This window comes from Lepidochelys kempii, chromosome 3, assembly GCF_965140285.1.
Source record: "Lepidochelys kempii isolate rLepKem1 chromosome 3, rLepKem1.hap1, whole genome shotgun sequence".
Lineage (NCBI taxonomy): Eukaryota > Metazoa > Chordata > Testudines > Cheloniidae > Lepidochelys > Lepidochelys kempii.
Window position 1 is genome coordinate 1,304,724 of NC_136382.1, and position 15,922 is coordinate 1,320,645.

General features: G+C 66.2%; 2 protein-coding genes across 2 annotated transcripts in view; one reads left to right on the forward strand and one right to left on the reverse strand.

The window, feature by feature from the left end:
- Positions 1 to 1,112: 1,112 nt before the first annotated feature.
- On the reverse strand, positions 1,113 to 11,923 carry KHK (ketohexokinase). The gene is given in 9 exon segments (XM_073335432.2): positions 1,113 to 1,351; positions 1,431 to 1,588; positions 1,938 to 2,026; positions 6,474 to 6,620; positions 7,509 to 7,581; positions 9,159 to 9,293; positions 10,685 to 10,776; positions 10,778 to 10,802; positions 11,799 to 11,923. Coding segments are annotated over 9 exon segments (897 nt in total). The 5' UTR covers positions 11,891 to 11,923; the 3' UTR covers positions 1,113 to 1,265.
- A 1,167-nt stretch (positions 11,924 to 13,090) lies between these two features.
- The window catches only part of LOC140908411 (cGMP-dependent protein kinase 1), a 72,725-nt gene continuing 69,893 nt past the window's right edge, over positions 13,091 to 15,922 (forward strand). The window contains exons 1-2 of the mRNA XM_078852006.1: positions 13,091 to 13,359; positions 14,469 to 14,532. The gene's annotated coding sequence lies outside the window, so the exon portion shown is untranslated. The remainder of the gene's footprint in view (positions 13,360 to 14,468; positions 14,533 to 15,922) is intronic.

Genomic DNA, 15,922 nt, shown 5'->3' on the forward strand with positions numbered 1-15,922 from the left:
CGAGCAGGGGGTTGGACTAGATGACCTTCAGGGGTCCCTTCCAACCCTGATATTCTATGATTCTATAACTAGCCCATTCCTCTGGAAGCAGGGCCTGGCACAAGCCTTCTGCCTCCTTTGCAGGGCCCCACAGGCCCCGAGCCAGAGGGTCGGAGAAAGTGGGGGTGCTTCCATCAGCTATACCAGGGGGCCATTCCCTTTGGGGAGAGCCAGGGGTTTAACCCCTGCCTCCTTCAGTGACTGGCGCAGGAGCTTTGCCCTGCCCCTGAGACGGGCACCACAGCCCCAGTGGCCAGCCCGAAGGGGAGCAGTGTACCCCCCAGCCAGGGTCTAGCTGCCCCCACTAACGACTGCTGCCATGAGGCGGGCAGGAGGCCAGGTCCACCCAGCCAGCTCTGAGACTGCCCCACCCCATGAGAGCCCAGCCAAACAGCCAGGGGGCCTTCCAGGGCCCTCCTCGCCCCTTGGCCCCAGGCCAGTCCCTCCACTCAGCCCATGGCCACCGTTCCTGGGCACCTCCCGCTCCCCTGAGGCCAGACTTAGCCCTGCCTGCTCTGGGCGCTGGGGTGGGCAGGCACCATGCTGAGGAGAGCTCCCTGGGAGCCAGGCCCTGGAGCACTTCGACCGACAGCTGGACACCCCCAATCACAGTCAGAATGGAGGCTGGGGCCTGGGAGCCCAGAGGGCAGAGCGGGGGCAGCCCCTCCTTCAGATGGCCCCACCTACCCCCAACCCCTCACCCATCTTGCCAGGGGCTCGAGCTGGTATCAGGGGGAAGCGGCCTGGGCAGGAAGCCTGGCAGCCCCTGGCATGAGGAGCCTGTTCTGCAGAGAGGCAGCTCCCCCCGCTGCGCTTCCTCTAAGGCGGGGAGCAGCGGGGAGCCCCCTCCTGGGGGTCCAGGAGCCAGTGCCAACCCCAGGCAGGAGGGTCTGCTAGCCACAGGAACGGCTGCACCACGGCTCCGACTGCCCACCCCAGGCTGGGGAGGGGGCTCCTGGGCGGGCACAGCTCACATGCCGACGTCCGTCTGGCCAGCTCAGCAGCACCCTGGGAACTCGCCCGCCGGGCCCTGGCGGCCGGACTGCGGCTGCAGTGAGAAGAGTGGGCGCAGCAGCTGTTCCCAAGTGTTTATTGGCTCCACTGGACAGGGAGGGGACCCACAGGGCTTGGTACAGTGCCAGGGCAGCGTGGCACCCGACGGGCAGCTCAGCCCTCCCGCCCTAGGAAATCTCAGCTCGGCAGCCCCAGCCGCAGCCTCCTCCAGCTCACACGATGCTGTCGTACCCGTGGACCCCGCACTTCCTGCCGGCCACCTGGCAGCCGAAGGTCAGCGCCTCCTGCAGCCTCTGCCCTGTCACGGGAGAAGAAGCCGCCCGTCAGCCGGTGGCGGTGCTGGCAGGGAGAGGCCCCCGACAGCAGCGCAGACCCACCTCTCGACAGGGCCAAGATGACGGCGGCGTTGAAGGTGTCTCCAGCGCCCAGCGTGTCCAGGATGGTCTCTGGGGGGAAGGCGTCCGAGTGGACGAGCTCCCCGTCCGGCCCCAGCGCGTCAGCCCCTGCCTCGGCCCAGGCGCAGATGACAGTGGCCCTGGGGGCACAGCAGTGCAGCGTGACCGTGACCCCACAGCCTGCCCCGCCCCCGCTCGGCCAGCTGCCCCCAGCCCAGGCAGGGCCCCGCGGGAACCGCTCTGAACCCACCGGCCCATTCACCGCAGCCAGCCGCGCCCGGTACCCTCCAGAGCCAGCTCTGGGCCCTGCCCCCTCCTCTGGGGTGAGCAGAGGGGTCCTGCTCCCCCCATGCCTCAGGCAGCGTGGGCTGAGGAGGGCCTGGAGGCCGCCCACGGCTGCGTCGCTCTGCCCAGGGCAGGGCAGTGAGTCCCTGGCCCCCCCATGCCAGGTTCATCCTCCCAGTTTGGGCCCACGTGGCCCAGGCCTACCCTGGTCTCACGCGGGTGTGAAGCCCCCTCACGGCCTCCGCAGCCGACTGGAAACCAAAGTCCTTCGCCACGTCCTTGCTGACAAATACCTGCCAGGAAAGAAGGGGAGTGAGGGGGCGGGGGCAGGTAGCCAGAGCCAATGAACAATACCAGTGCCCCCCAGCCAGTGCCCCATAGCCAGCACCAAGCCCCTGCCCCCCAGCCAGTGCCCCTGATGCCCCAGAGCCAGTGCCCAGCCCCTGCCCCCCAGCCAGTGCCCCTGATGCCCCAGAGCCAGTGCCCAGCCTCTGCCCCAGCCAGTGACCCCAATGCCCCAGAGCCAGCACCAAGCCCCTGCCCCCCAGCCAGTGCCCCCGATGCCCCAGAGCTAGTGCCCAGCCCCTGCCCCCCAGCCAGTGCCCCTGATGCCCCAGAGCCAGTGCCCAGCCTCTGCCCCAGCCAGTGACCCCAATGCCCCAGAGCCAGCACCAAGCCCCTGCCCCCCAGCCAGTGCTCCCGATGCCCCAGAGCCAGTGCCCAGCCCCTGCCCCCCAGCCAGTGCCCCCGATGCCCCAGAGCCAGTGCCCAGCCCCTGCCCCAGCCAGTGACCCCAATGCCCCAGAGCCAGCACCAAGCCCCTGCCCCCCAGCCAGTGCCCCCGATGCCCCAGAGCCAGTGCCCAGCCCCTGCCCCCCAGCCAGTGCCCCCGATGCCCCAGAGCCAGTGCCCAGCCCCTGCCCCAGCCAGTGACCCCAATGCCCCAGAGCCAGCACCAAGCCCCTGCCCCCCAGCCAGTGCCCCCGATGCCCCAGTGCCCAGCCCCTGCCCCAACACCCCCCCGCGAGCTCAGCAGGAGCCACAAGCCCCAGCCCCCTGAGCCATGCAGGAGCTGGCATCTGATTGGCTAGTGAGACTGCTCAGCTGGCCAATCAGCTCCCCTCCTCGCTGGCACCCCAGACACCTGTCCTGTCTCCCACAGGCAGGTGCCCACCTGGACAGCCCCTCCCAGAGCAGTGAGCTGGCACCAGCTGCCCAGAGCGCCCCCCCGGGCATGGGCCACAGACCCCCCCCAAGGCATGGGCCATGGAGAACGAGCCAGCTGCCCAGAGTGCCCCCCCCGGGCACGGGCCACGGACCCCCCCAGGGCATGGGCCTCAGAGAACGAGCCAGCTGCCCAGAGCGCGCGCCCCCCCACCCCAGGGCACAGGCCACGGAGAACGATCCAGCTGCCCCATGCGTCCCCCCCCAGGGCATGGGCCACGGAGAACGATCCAGCTGCCCAGAGCTCCCCCTCCCGGGCACAGGCCACGGACCCCCCCAGGGCATGGGCCACAGAGAATGAGCCAGCTGCCCAGAGCGCCCCCCCAACCCCGGGCACGGGCCACGGAGAACGATCCAGCTGCCCCGTGCGCCCCCCCCCCCAGGGCATGGGCCACGGAGAACGAGCCAGCTGCCCAGAGCTCCCCCCCCGGGCACGGGCCACAGAGAATGAGCCAGCTGCCCAGAGCGCCCCCCAACCCCGGGCACGGGCCACAGAGAACGAGCCAGCTGCCCAGAACCCACGTCCCCCCCAGGGCATGGGCCACAGAGAACAAGCTAGCTGCCCAGAGTGCCCCCTCCCCCCCGGGCACAGGCCATGGAGAACGAGCCAGCTGCCCAGAGTGCGCCCTCCTGCCCCAGGGCACGGGCCACGGAGAATGAGCCAGCTGCCCAGAGCGCCCCCCCCCGGGCACGGGCCACGGAGAATGAGCCAGCTGCCCAGAGCGCCCCCCAACCCTGGGCACGGGCCACAGAGAATGAGCCAGCTGCCCAGAAGCCACGTCCCCCCCAGGGCATGGGCCACAGAGAACAAGCTAGCTGCCCAGAGCGCCCCCTCCCTCCCGGGCACAGGCCATGGAGAACGAGCCAGCTGCCCAGAGTGCGCCCCCCTGCCCCAGGGCACGGGCCACGGAGAATGAGCCAGCTGCCCAGAGCGCCCCCCCCGGGCACGGGCCACGGAGAATGAGCCAGCTGCCCAGAGCGCCCCCCAACCCTGGGCACGGGCCACAGAGAATGAGCCAGCTGCCCAGAAGCCACGTCCCCCCCAGGGCATGGGCCACAGAGAACAAGCTAGCTGCCCAGAGCGCCCCCTCCCTCCCGGGCACAGGCCATGGAGAACGAGCCAGCTGCCCAGAGTGCGCCCCCCTGCCCCAGGGCACGGGCCACGGAGAATGAGCCAGCTGCCCAGAGCGCCCCCCCCGGGCACGGGCCACGGAGAATGAGCCAGCTGCCCACAGCGTAGGCCCCCCACCCCAGGGCACGGGCCACGGAGAACGAGCCAGCTGCCCAGAGCGCCCCCCCCGGGCACGGCCCCCCGCAGGGCACGAGCCACGGAGAACAAGCCAGCTGCCCAGAGCACCCCCCCCGGGCACAGGTCATGGAGAACGAGCCAACTGTCCAGAGCGCGTGCCCGCCCACCCCAGGGCACGGGCCATGGAGAATGAGCCAGCTGCCCAGAGCGCCCCCCTACCCCAGGCACAGGCCACGGAGTACAAGCCAGCTGCCCAGAGCGCCCCCCTACCCCAGGCACAGGCCACGGAGTACAAGCCAGCTGCCCAGAGCGCCCCCCTACCCCAGGCACAGGCCACGGAGTACAAGCCAGCTGCCCAGAGCGCCCCCCCAGGGCACGGAGAATGAGTCAGCTGCCCAGAATGCCCCCTCCAGGCACGGGCCACGGAGAACAAGCCAGCTGCCCAGAGCTCGCCCCCCCTCCCCAGGCACAGGCCACGGAGTACAAGCCAGCTGCCCAGAGCGCCCCCCCCAGGGCACGGAGAATGAGCCAGCTGCTCAGAGCGCCCCCCCCAGGGCACGGAGAACGAGCCAGCTGCCCAGAGCACCCCGCAAAGGAAACACTCTGTCACCCGGGTGTGGGTGGGGCCTGGCCCCCTGCAGCACCCCCATGGGGCAGGCCTCAGTTGTGCTACTCTCTAGCTTCCCCCACGCAGGGGCCTCGCTCTGGGCCGTGACACCTCCCGCTATAGGCGCCCCCTCCAGGCAGTGGAGCCCCCCAGCAAGACAGGCTGGGAGAGCCAAGCTCTCTGCCCCCCACAGCCTTGACCCCTCTGATCCCAGCCGCCCCCAGGAGCAGGGGATGCTCGTGCCGCAGCCAGATATCCTGAGAGATGGGGCTTCAGAGAGGATCCCTCACCCCATTAATGCAGCTGAGGTCAATGCTGCCCCGCCCAGCCAAGGCATAACACCCCCCCCCAAAACAATCCAGCCCACCCTAGTGTGATCTAGCGTTTTGGGTGCAGCGAAGGGTGCAGCGAAGGGTGCGGGGTGAGGCGGCTGCTCAGGCTGGAGGTTGCAGGTTCATGTCCTCTGCAGGGGTCACACAGGGCAGTGCTATGTTGCCTGTGTGACTGTTCTTAATGTTTCCTCTGAATTGTGTGGGGGTGCCTCAGTTTCCCCTATGCAGTGGGATAAGGGTGTATGATCCTTGCAGAGCCCTAGAGGGCAGGTGTGTGCAGGGGTCTGGACACAGAGAATGGCCGACACCCTGTTTCCTGGCCACTGATGGCCTGGGCCCTTCCCCCCTGCAAGATGAGAGCTAAAGGGTTGGAGAACAAAGGAATCAGGTGACCACCTGGCCCGGGGAAAGGGGAAAGCAAAGCCCAGAGGAGGAGGGGCTGGAGGGGGAGGCAGTTTGAGGCTGGCTGCGGACATGGAGTGAAGGGCAGACGTGGTTGTCTGGCTCGCTGACCCCCAAAATGGACCCGGCTGAGGGGTCCGGTTCTCTGCACTTACAAGCTCTCGTTTAGACCATGTTCCTGTCGTCTAATAAACCTTCTGTTTTACTGGCTGGCTGAGAGTCCCGTCTGCCTGCGGAGTTGGGGGGCAGGACCCTCTGGCTTCCCCAGGACCCCGCCTGAGCAGACTCGCTGTGGGAAGCGCAGGGAGGGGCAGAGGATGCTGAATGCTCCGAGGTCAGACCCAGGAAGGTGGAAGCTGGGTGAGCTCTGTGTCCTGCAGACAGGCTGCTCACAGAAAGGCGACTGCCCCAGAGTCCTGACGGCTTTGTAGGGAGCAGTTCCAGAGCATCGCCCGGGGACTCCGGGACAGCCTGTTATGCAGATACCGCTTTGGGCTATTTGTGTAATTGAGGTAATGCATATTCATATATGCAATTTAGAGCACTGGCTCATTATCATACAACCTCCAGATTCCTGGCCCCTAGCAGGCTCCCAGCCCTCCTGCCCACCTGCCCTCCGACAGTGCCCCCTGTCCTCTCTGTGTCATTCCTCAGCCCCATCAGAGAACCCTGGATGTGACCTGCTGGGCCTGCCAGGGCAGGATAGTCCCTCCGGCCCATTCTCTAGGGCTCTGTCCTGCCTAGTGTGAAATACCCTAGCCAGACCCACCTCCCTGGCAGACAGGAAGGCTTCCCCAACAGCCAGTGGGAGGTCTCTTCTGGCTCAGCTTTCCCCACCACCCCCAGATAGCCCCTGCAGTGTCCGGCCCATGCCAGGACACAGGAACAGGGGTCGATGGCAGGGACACTACACCATTAGTTCCTACCACGTCTCCGTAGCCGAAGAGCTGGTACAGCTCCTCCCGGGACTTCTCCACCTCCACCGACGTAGAGACTCTCTGGTGGGCTGGGCAGGCCCGGTTATGCGCCTCCACGCGCTGGATCATTTTCACCTGCTCCGCAGCGTTCCTGCCCTGGAAGCAGGAAGAGCTCTCAGCAGAGCCAGGGCAGTCTCCCTGATCCCCCTGCGCCCACAGGCCTGGGCACAGCTCGCCAGCCTGGCTTGGGGCTAAGTGCCACAGTGGGGACTGAGGGAAGCAGTGCCTTAGTGCAGACCCCAGCCTAAGCCACCCGGCAGCTTCGTGCTGCATGGGAAGGTGGCCTGGGCCATGTGGCCACAGAACGGGAGTTGGCATGAGCAAAGACCTGTCTACACAGGGCTACCCAGCACCAAGCACTCAGTCCAGATAACAGCATCCACACCCGGAGCCAGTCAGGAGCAAGGTCCCGCACGGAGCAGCCTGCGAAGAGGGAAGCGCAGAGCAGAAAGCAGCGAGCCGGCGTGTCTGCCTCCCACCCCACCTCCAGGCCCCCAGTCCCTAGCCAGAAGCACTGGGGCCAGTCTCTATTCCAGGTCAACCAGGCCCTTCCCTGTCACTAAATCCTACTGGTGCTTCCTCCTTGCAACTTCAAGCCGCCCCTTCCTTTCTGTGCCAAGGAGCGAGCGCCTGGCCACGTCTTCGTCTCCTGCAGGGCTACTGTCACCACCCTCTCTGGCCACCCCGACGCTGACCAGCCCAGCTCCTCCCCATCCCGCTGCCTGGCCCGCCCCTCAGATCTCAGCTCCTGGCACCTCCATGACATGGCCCTGGGCTGGGCACCACGCCCATGTGGCAGCTGGGGACGCAGATGTATGTGCCATCCCACTCCTCTGGCCTGCGTCTGCTTTCGCTTGCCTGGGGTAGGGACTAGCCTCCCTCTGCGCTCGGGCAGCGCCAGGCACTTCTGGGGAGCCACTGAACAGTCAGTGGCACGATGCCACCCCGGCCCTGGGGGCCTCGCCAGTAGGAGAAGGGACTCACCTCCCAATGGATCCACTTGTACTGGGTGAGGTCGACCTGCTCGAAATCCTGGGCTGTCACATCTGGCAGGTTTCTAACCCACAGGGGAGGGGGGAAAACACAGGGAAGTCAGAGGGCAGGTGCACGAGGCCTCTCCCAGCAGAGAGGTTAGGGCTGAGGGGGACGGGGGGGGCCCTACTAGTCTTTAGCTCACGCCCCGCCCCTGCAGTCACTGAGCTGCTGGGGAATCCGGGCTAGTGGCCCCAGCTGGGTGAGGATGTGGAGCTCCCAGGCAGTGGGGCCCAACACACAGCGTGGCTTGTGGGCACTTGCAGTCCTTCCACGCAGCCTCCCTGGCCTGCCCAGCTACACAGGGGGAGCCTGCCCCAGAGGACACCATGGTGCCCGGTACCCTTGGGCACTGCTCCCACTGCACGCTTGGCTGGCGGGGCCCCTGCCCACACAGGGCTCCTGGGGGGTACAAAGACCAAGCAACAGGGCAGGCAGGTGCGACTGTATGGGGCTCTGAGGGGCTGGACTCTGCCCAGCGCTGGGCTGTTAACGAGGCACAGATTCAATGATTAACCACCGAGGGGATGAAGGCAGGAGAGACCCTGGCCTGATCTCAAAGGGCATCAGCCAGACTTTGATCACAGAGATCCCAGGGCCAGGGGGTGCCCGCTGACGCCCTTCAACGAGGGGCCAAGGCACACGAGAGCTGCAGGGAACAGAGCTCAATGGCACTGGGTCCCCGTGAATCACTAACCGCTCCCCCCAGTTCTCTGGCTGCTGGATCCCAGCTCGACCCTCCTGCCAGCAAAGGGTTAACAGGGTCCCAGGGCAAAGTCCCTGCTGCTGGTCCCAGCAGTGCAGGGCCAGAGGTCCAGCTCACTGGGCAGAAGAGACGGCCCCACATGGGAGCTGCGTTAACTGGGGGGGCCGAGGGGATCTCCTTGGGGTGCTGATGCCCTCTCCCATGTATTCTAACTCGCTGGGCCGGGCTGAGGAGCCCCACAAAGATGGGGCTCACCCCCGGGGTAGGCAGCAGGGGGCACCCCAGCTCGCCAGGCCTGTTCCAAGCACAGTGCCAGACCACGCACCAGGAAATGGAGGGGTGGGGCTGGTGCGGCCCGGGCGAGTTCCCAAGGGAACGTCCTGTCCCAGGGCCAGCAAAAGGCCCTGACGCAGCCCTGCAAGCACAGGGAGGTCACCGCTACAGCGGCCAGCCCAAGGTACAGTATGGGGTGGCACAGGGCCCCCCTGTACGCCGAGCACCTGCAAAGGGGGGCAGTCACAGGGCAACCCCCCATAAGCCCGGGGGAGGCAGCGGGTGTCCCACATGCAGATTTCCCCTCCTAAGACAAGTGGCCATCGAGATGTGCCAATTATGGCAGTGAAATTACCGGGTGCTGATTGGTCGGCCAGGATTAGCATTGCTGCAGCTGATTGGGCGTCTGTGTGCAGAATCAGTGGATGAATCAGTCAATCAGCCATGCAGGATGGGTCCCCCGTGACGGGGCAGTGCCGAGGCGAGACCGAGGGCACGGGCCCCCGAGCCCCCATCCGTGACAGGCAGGACCCAAGGGCCCGGCACTGGGGTTCCCCCCACGGGAGCTGCCCGCCGGCCAGGGGCGATTGGCGCGACGGCTCGGCGGATGTGCCTGGCCTTACGTGTCGTAGAGCGTGACCGTCCGCGAGCCGCTGGTGCTGTTCACAAGGCAGCAGGCGCACGGCGTGTCCCCCCGGCTCTGCCACGCCACATGCGTTACATCCACACCCCTGCGCCGGAAGTCCGCCATGACGAAACTTAGCGGGGGAGGGAGAGACCGGGGGGAGGGAGAGAGGGGTTAGATCCTGGCGGGCACAGCGGGCACCGGGCACGGCCCCTACGCACCTGTTTGTGTGCAGGATGGTGCGGGTGCCCCTGCTCACGCTGCTGATGACGATGGAGGTGGGGAAGGAGCTCTCGGGGTGCGAGACCACGTGGGTGAGCTCCACTGCATAGCGCCGCAGATCAGCCAGGACGAAGCTGCCGGGGAGGGGGCGCAGAGAGGGTTAGCGCGGGAGGGGAGAGCCGCTGTCCTGCAGTACCTGGGGGCTGGAGGGGAGGCAGCGGGTCTGGGGGCCCAGTCAGTCCCCAGCAGCGATTGCACCGGCCACCCAACCTGCCCCCTCTGCACCGGGAGCCCCACAGATCATGGGCGGCACCAGGGCTACAACCGGGAGTGGGGGTGAAAGGCTCTCCAGAGACTCCCCAGCAGGGAGATGGGGCCAGCGACAGGGGGAGGGGTTCCCCAGGAAGGGCTGGGGGCTCCGTCACTCCCCAGCAGGGAGATGGGGCCAGTGGGCAGGGGGGTCCCTGCTGGCCCTGTGGCTGTGGATATACCCACTCCCCTGAGTGAGGCTCTGGAGAACAGACTTTGAGGATCTCGCGTCCCTTAGTCCCAGAGGAAAAGGTTGGATGGGACCCAGGGGAACCCTCTCATCTTGTTTCCATGGCAATGTAATTTACAGGGACCACTGTGGGAGCATGGACGCATCAGGTTATGGTGGGTCACACCAAAATGGCAGCTGGTCACACCACTTACCAAGGAGATGTGGATTTTAGAAAAGCACCAACCCATGCTAACCCCCCTGCCAACGCTGCAGAAGATCCCCTGCACCCGATCCCGGTGCCCCTTGCCAGCTGGGAATGCAGACCCCGAGTGAGGGCAGTACAGCCGAGGAGCCGGACAGCCCAGCCACTGGGAAAAGGCCTGACAGGGCCCATCAGGGGGGTGTCAGAGCAGGCCGGGTAGGAAACCAGGCGTCACAAACCTTCAGAGTACACAAAACTCAGGGTAAAGGAAGCCCCCAGTCTGATCTGCCCCCCTCCCCTAGCACAAGGAGGCAGCCAGAGCACCCATGATCAGCGGAGGTGTCACGTCTCCCCACCCAGGAAAGGGATGGTCCTGCCTGCGGGCTCCCTGCCCCCAACTTGCTGGGCCCCGTCACCTGGAAGGAAGGATTCTCTCTCACTCCACTGTGCTGGGGGCCAGGGCACCTGCCAAGCTGCATAACGGCCCCCTGATCTGTGCCAGTGGGACTGGCACTGGCCATGGCAGGATACCCGAGGCACCGGCTTGGGCACTCAGGCTCCCATCTCACTGTGGGACCCCAGCCCTGCCGACCCCGCCCGCACCAGGTTCATCACTTACTCTGCTGCGTGTCCTGGCGCCAATGAGCCCATGAAGGCGCAGGGCGCCCCCAGCAGGGACAGCACGGTGCAGGAGTTCGAGGCATTGCCACCCCCGCTGCCAGCGCTGTGACAGGCACCTAGAAGACAGACAGCCATGGCTGGGCACCAGGCTCCCGGCCCCGCACGGGACCCCAGTCGCCCCTGCTCAGCGGGATCCACACGCAGGAACAGGCCCATTGGCTGGGTGAGGGAGCAGTTAGCACTTACAGAGCCGGCCGGGGGTTCCCTGCTTGCTGACAGGCATGGGGTGGGGCAGAGGAAGCTTGTGCCAGAGCAGCCAGTTTAATGGGAGGCTGCGGCAATGGCGTTACGCAGAGAGCACTTGGGGCTGGGGTCCCAGGGCTGCACGCGGCCAGTGCACGGGGGTGGCACTGCGCAGGGGAGCGGCTTGGAGGAACCCAAGGGCCCGAGGCGGTCTGGGCTGCTCTGCCCGGGAAGTCGGGCTACAGGCAAAGCCATTTCTAGATGGTCGAGAGGGCGCCAGATCCCCGCTGGCCAGAGCCCCCTGGCAGGCCTGCTCCTGCCAGCCGGGTATTTGCCAGCCGGGTATTTGCCAGCCACCTGAACGCCAGGTGGATTTTCATGGCCCAGAGAGGGCCTGGGGCTAGCGCGTGAGCAAGGGCCTGGAAGCCAGAGCCCCGACGTATCCTGGCTCCGACAGGGATGCCCAGCCTGGGGGGGAACAACCCAGCCAGCGTGAGGTGGCGCTTGCTCCCATTCCAGAGGGGCTGATGTGACGGGGCTGCCTGGCCAAGATGCCCGGGAAGTCCCTTCCCTCCAGCCCCACGTCCCTAAGTCCCAGCCCCTTGCGCCTCACCCCTCCCAGCTGGAAAACGGAGATGGGGAGGCTCAGAACCACCCCAGGGGAAGGACCCCGGGAACGTTTTCTGTGAGTGGCAAAGGCAACCCCCCCACCCGCTCGTGGGGCCAGTGCAGGGCTCCAAGAGCCTGCAGCCCAGGGGCTGACCCGGCCAAGCACCCCCAGCCCAGCTCTGGGACTGGGCTCAGCCCCTCCGTGCCCCCAAGCCAGCCTCCCCAGGGGCTGCAGTCCCCAGGGAGCCGAGCCCCCGTACCTGGTGTCCGTGTCCTCGGCCGGGTACACGTCCACCACGCTTATTATGTCCAGGCAAACCAGCCCAACACACAGGATACGCTTTTCCTCCATGGATGGGCTGCCCCTCCGGCACCAGCCCCCCGGGCACTGACCCCCGACCCCCACTCCGGCACCAGCCCCCCGGGCACTGACCCCCGACCCCCACTCCGGCACCAGCCCCCCGGGCACCGACCCCCACTCCGGCACCAGCCCCCCGGGCACCGACCCCCGCTCCGGCACCAGCCCCCCGGGCACCGACCCCCGACCCGGCACCAGCCCCCCGGGCACCGACCCCCGCTCCGGCACCAGCCCCCCGGGCACCGACCCCCGACCCGGCACCAGCCCCCCGGGCACCGACCCCCGACCCGGCACCAGCCCCCCGGGCACCGACCCCCGACCCGGCACCAGCCCCCCGGGCACCGACCCCCGACCCCCACTCCGGCACCAGCCCCCCGGGCACCGACCCCCGCTCCGGCACCAGCCCCCCGGGCACCGACCCCCGACCCGGCACCAGCCCCCCGGGCACCGACCCCCGACCCGGCACCAGCCCCCCGGGCACCGACCCCCGCTCCGGCACCAGCCCCCCGGGCACCGACCCCCGACCCCCACTCCGGCACCAGCCCCCCGGGCACCGACCCCCGACCCGGCACCAGCCCCCCGGGCACCGACCCCCGACCCGGCACCAGCCCCCCGGGCACCGACCCCCGACCCGGCACCAGCCCCCCGGGCACCGACCCCCGCTCCGGCACCAGCCCCCCGGGCACCGACCCCCGACCCGGCACCAGCCCCCCGGGCACCGACCCCCGCTCCGGCACCAGCCCCCCGGGCACCGACCCCCGACCCGGCACCAGCCCCCCGGGCACCGACCCCCGGTCCGGCACCAGCCCCCCGGGGAACCTACGGCCCTGCCCCCCGGTACCGCCGCCCGCTGGCTGAGTCAGGACCGGCCTGAGCCCCACAAGCTCCCGCCTGCAGCTACCGAGCCCCGCCCCTGGCCCCGCCCATTCCCTGCCTAACCCCGCCTCTGGCCCCGCCCATTCCCTGCCTAGCCCCGCCCCCGCCTCCAATCCCGTCCGCTGCTCAGAGCCCCGCCCCCCGCCGCACCAGCCCGGACTCCCCGCCCCAGCACGTGACAGGAGCGGGCGGGATCACGTGATGGGGGCGGGGCGGATGCTCTAGGCTGGGGGCGGGGCGCGGATGGTGACGGCCCCCCCCCTCCCCCGGCCGAGGATAGCGCTGGGGTCACCCCCCCCAGCCTAGGCCCCCCCCGGCCTGGCCCCCCCGAGGACTGCCCCGGCCTGTGGCCCCCCCCGCCGAGGATAGCGCTGGGGTCACCCCCCCCAGCCTAGGCCCCCCCCGGCCTGGCCCCCCCCGGGACTGCCCCGGCCTGTGGCCCCCCGCGGCTGAGGATAGCACTGGGGCTGACCCCCCCGCCCCGGCCTTTTGCAGACATAGCCCAGGTGCACCGTGCGTGGGCTCTGGCCGTGGGTTCACGGGGGCCCTGCACCAGGCTCGAGTCTCACACACGCGTGCAACACGAGGTGTGTAAATTCCCCCATTGTTCTTTGTGGCCCCCTCGCAAGGAGCCCAGGAAAGCTCAGGGGCGTGTGTGGGGGGAGGTGATGGTGCCCGTGTAACCTTAACTCTGCCCAGCGTGAGCTTACCCAGCACAGCTGTGAGCTGCAGGGTCCCTGGCATTCTCCAGGTCTAGACCATCAACTGACAGCTCTGGTGAGAAAAATCCATCTCCCCTGGTGCAGACAGCACTGTGCCGAGGGGGGCTTCTCCCGCCTCTCGCGGACGGGGGTGGGTGACGCCAGCAGGAGGCGCTCTCCCATCCGTCTCGCAGGAGTGTCTTTGCTGAAGCCTAGCGGCAGAGTTTCAAGTGCCAGCCTGCCCTTATAATCTGCCAGCCTCAGGGAGGTTTCTGGGGCTTTGGTGGGAATGCTGACACAGAGGGAGCCCAGCGCCTGCATCCAGCCCTCAGAACCAAGGCCCTGGAGGGAAAAGGCTCTGGATCCAATTCCCCACCCCCAGGAACCAGCCTTTCTTTAATGTGGATGTCCTGGCCTGCTGCTTGACAGGTCCTTGGCATTCCCATCTGCTGTGTTTGTCCCCTGGCTAGCTGCTGAGAGGAGCTCCCAGCACAGACCCTTGTTGTACGTACGACCCTTGTTGTACGCCAGGCTATTCCTGCGCTGCAGTGCCTGGGTGTGGAGGTACAAGCTCAAATCCTGCTCTGCCCCAGCCCTGCAGAGTGGCTGGGACGGGGCAAAGCTACGAGCTGGCCCTGCCCAGCATGGGGCTGCCTTCTCCTTTGGATCCCTCCTCTGAGGACCAAATATCCTACTTCACCTTCCCTGTGTCACAGGGCAGGCCTGGCAGCCAGGAGGTGGGGCCGTGAAGCTGTCTATGGAGGCACAAAGGTCCTGGCTGATAAGAGACTTGTTTATCTAGGATCTTGTGCCCAGTTTCCAAAAGGAACCTTCTGTGTGAAAGCAAGTCCTCTGCCTTCCAACTCCCTTTGTGAGTCCCAGCCCCGGGCAGGGCATTTCCAAATTCAAACCAATCCCTCTCCCTGCCCTCTGGGCCTCACTTCCCCTCCCCTTTTCTATTTCTAACTCTTCTCCATCACTTCCTGTCTCTACAGTGTTGCTGTCAGCTGCTAGCCAGCTGCTGTGTTCCACCCAGAGGTGGCTACATTTCTCTGGCGGGTGAGTAATTGTATATATCCTACAGTCTGCAAAGCACTTGGGGATCCCAGGCACTGTATAGCTGGGGGGATTATTATGCCTCCCACAGCCACTGTTTTCTGTTCTCTCAAGCCACCCACCTCGCTGAGGAGTTTGAGAGCTGGCATCGAGGAACTTATTCCTCTGAAGTTAGACTGGAGTCCATGGGTAGGGCCCCTACCAAATTAATGGTCCACTTTGGTCAATTTCAGGGTCATAGGTTTTTAAAAGTTGTAAATTTCATGATTTCAGCTGTTTAAATCTGAAATGTCACAGTGTTGTAACTGTCGGGGTCCTGACCCAGAAAGGAGTTGTGGGAGGGTCGCAAGGTTATTGTAGCGGGGGTTGCGGTTCTGCTACCCTTACTTCTGCCCTGCTGCTGGCGGGGCGCTGCCTTCAGAGCTGGGTGTGTGGCCAACAGCCACCGCTCTCCCGCCGCCCAGCTCTGAAGGCAGTGCAGAAGTAAGGGTGGCAATACCGTGACCACCCTCCTGCAGCCCCCTTTTGGGTCAGGTCCCCCAATTTGAGAAACACTTGTTTTCCCTGTGGCCCCCCCTGTGAAATCTGTACAGTATAGGGTGAAAGCACACAAAAGACCAGATTTCGTGGTCTATGACGTGATTTTCACAGCCGTGAATTTGGTAGGGCCCTGCCCGTGGGCCTGCCCGTTTCCCTGTGTTTGAATTCCCTGCCATTATTCCCATCAGTACCCTGTCCAGTCTGTCTCCTCTTTCTAGAGGGTTGCATCCCACTTGGCCCCATGGGATTACCATCCACACTGAGGGGATCCTAGGCCCAGACTGGGGAGAGGGGGTGGAGCTGCACTTATGTGCAGAGCTATGGGTTAAAGCAATTCATCATGACAGACGGCAAGGCATGGTGGCCTGTAACTGCAGCTGGGGGAGCACTGCAGGTCCCTATCACCCAGCAGGGGTGGACTGAGCCCTCCAGGGCAGCTGCTAATGCGCCTCTGGAGACAGAGCCTGCAGTGACACTGGCTGGAAGGAGAAGTAAAGGGCTCCCCCATGCTCATGCTCCAGGGCAGAGTAGAGCAGCTCTGAGGAAGGCCATTTCTGTCCAGGAGACAGTGTGGCAGTTAGCTTCTTGTGGGGCGGGGGTGGTGCTATCACATAAGAATGGCCATACTGGGTCAGACCAAAGGTCCATCTAGCCCAGTGTCCTGTCTTCCAACAGTGGCCAGTGCCAGGTGCCCCGGAGGGAATGAACAGAACAGGGAATCATCAAATGATCCATCCCCTGTCGCTCGTTCCCAGCTTCTGGCAAACAGAGGCTAGGGACACCATCCCTGCCCATCCTGGCTAATAGCCATTGATGGACCTATCCTCTGTGAACTTATCCAGTTCTTTTTTGA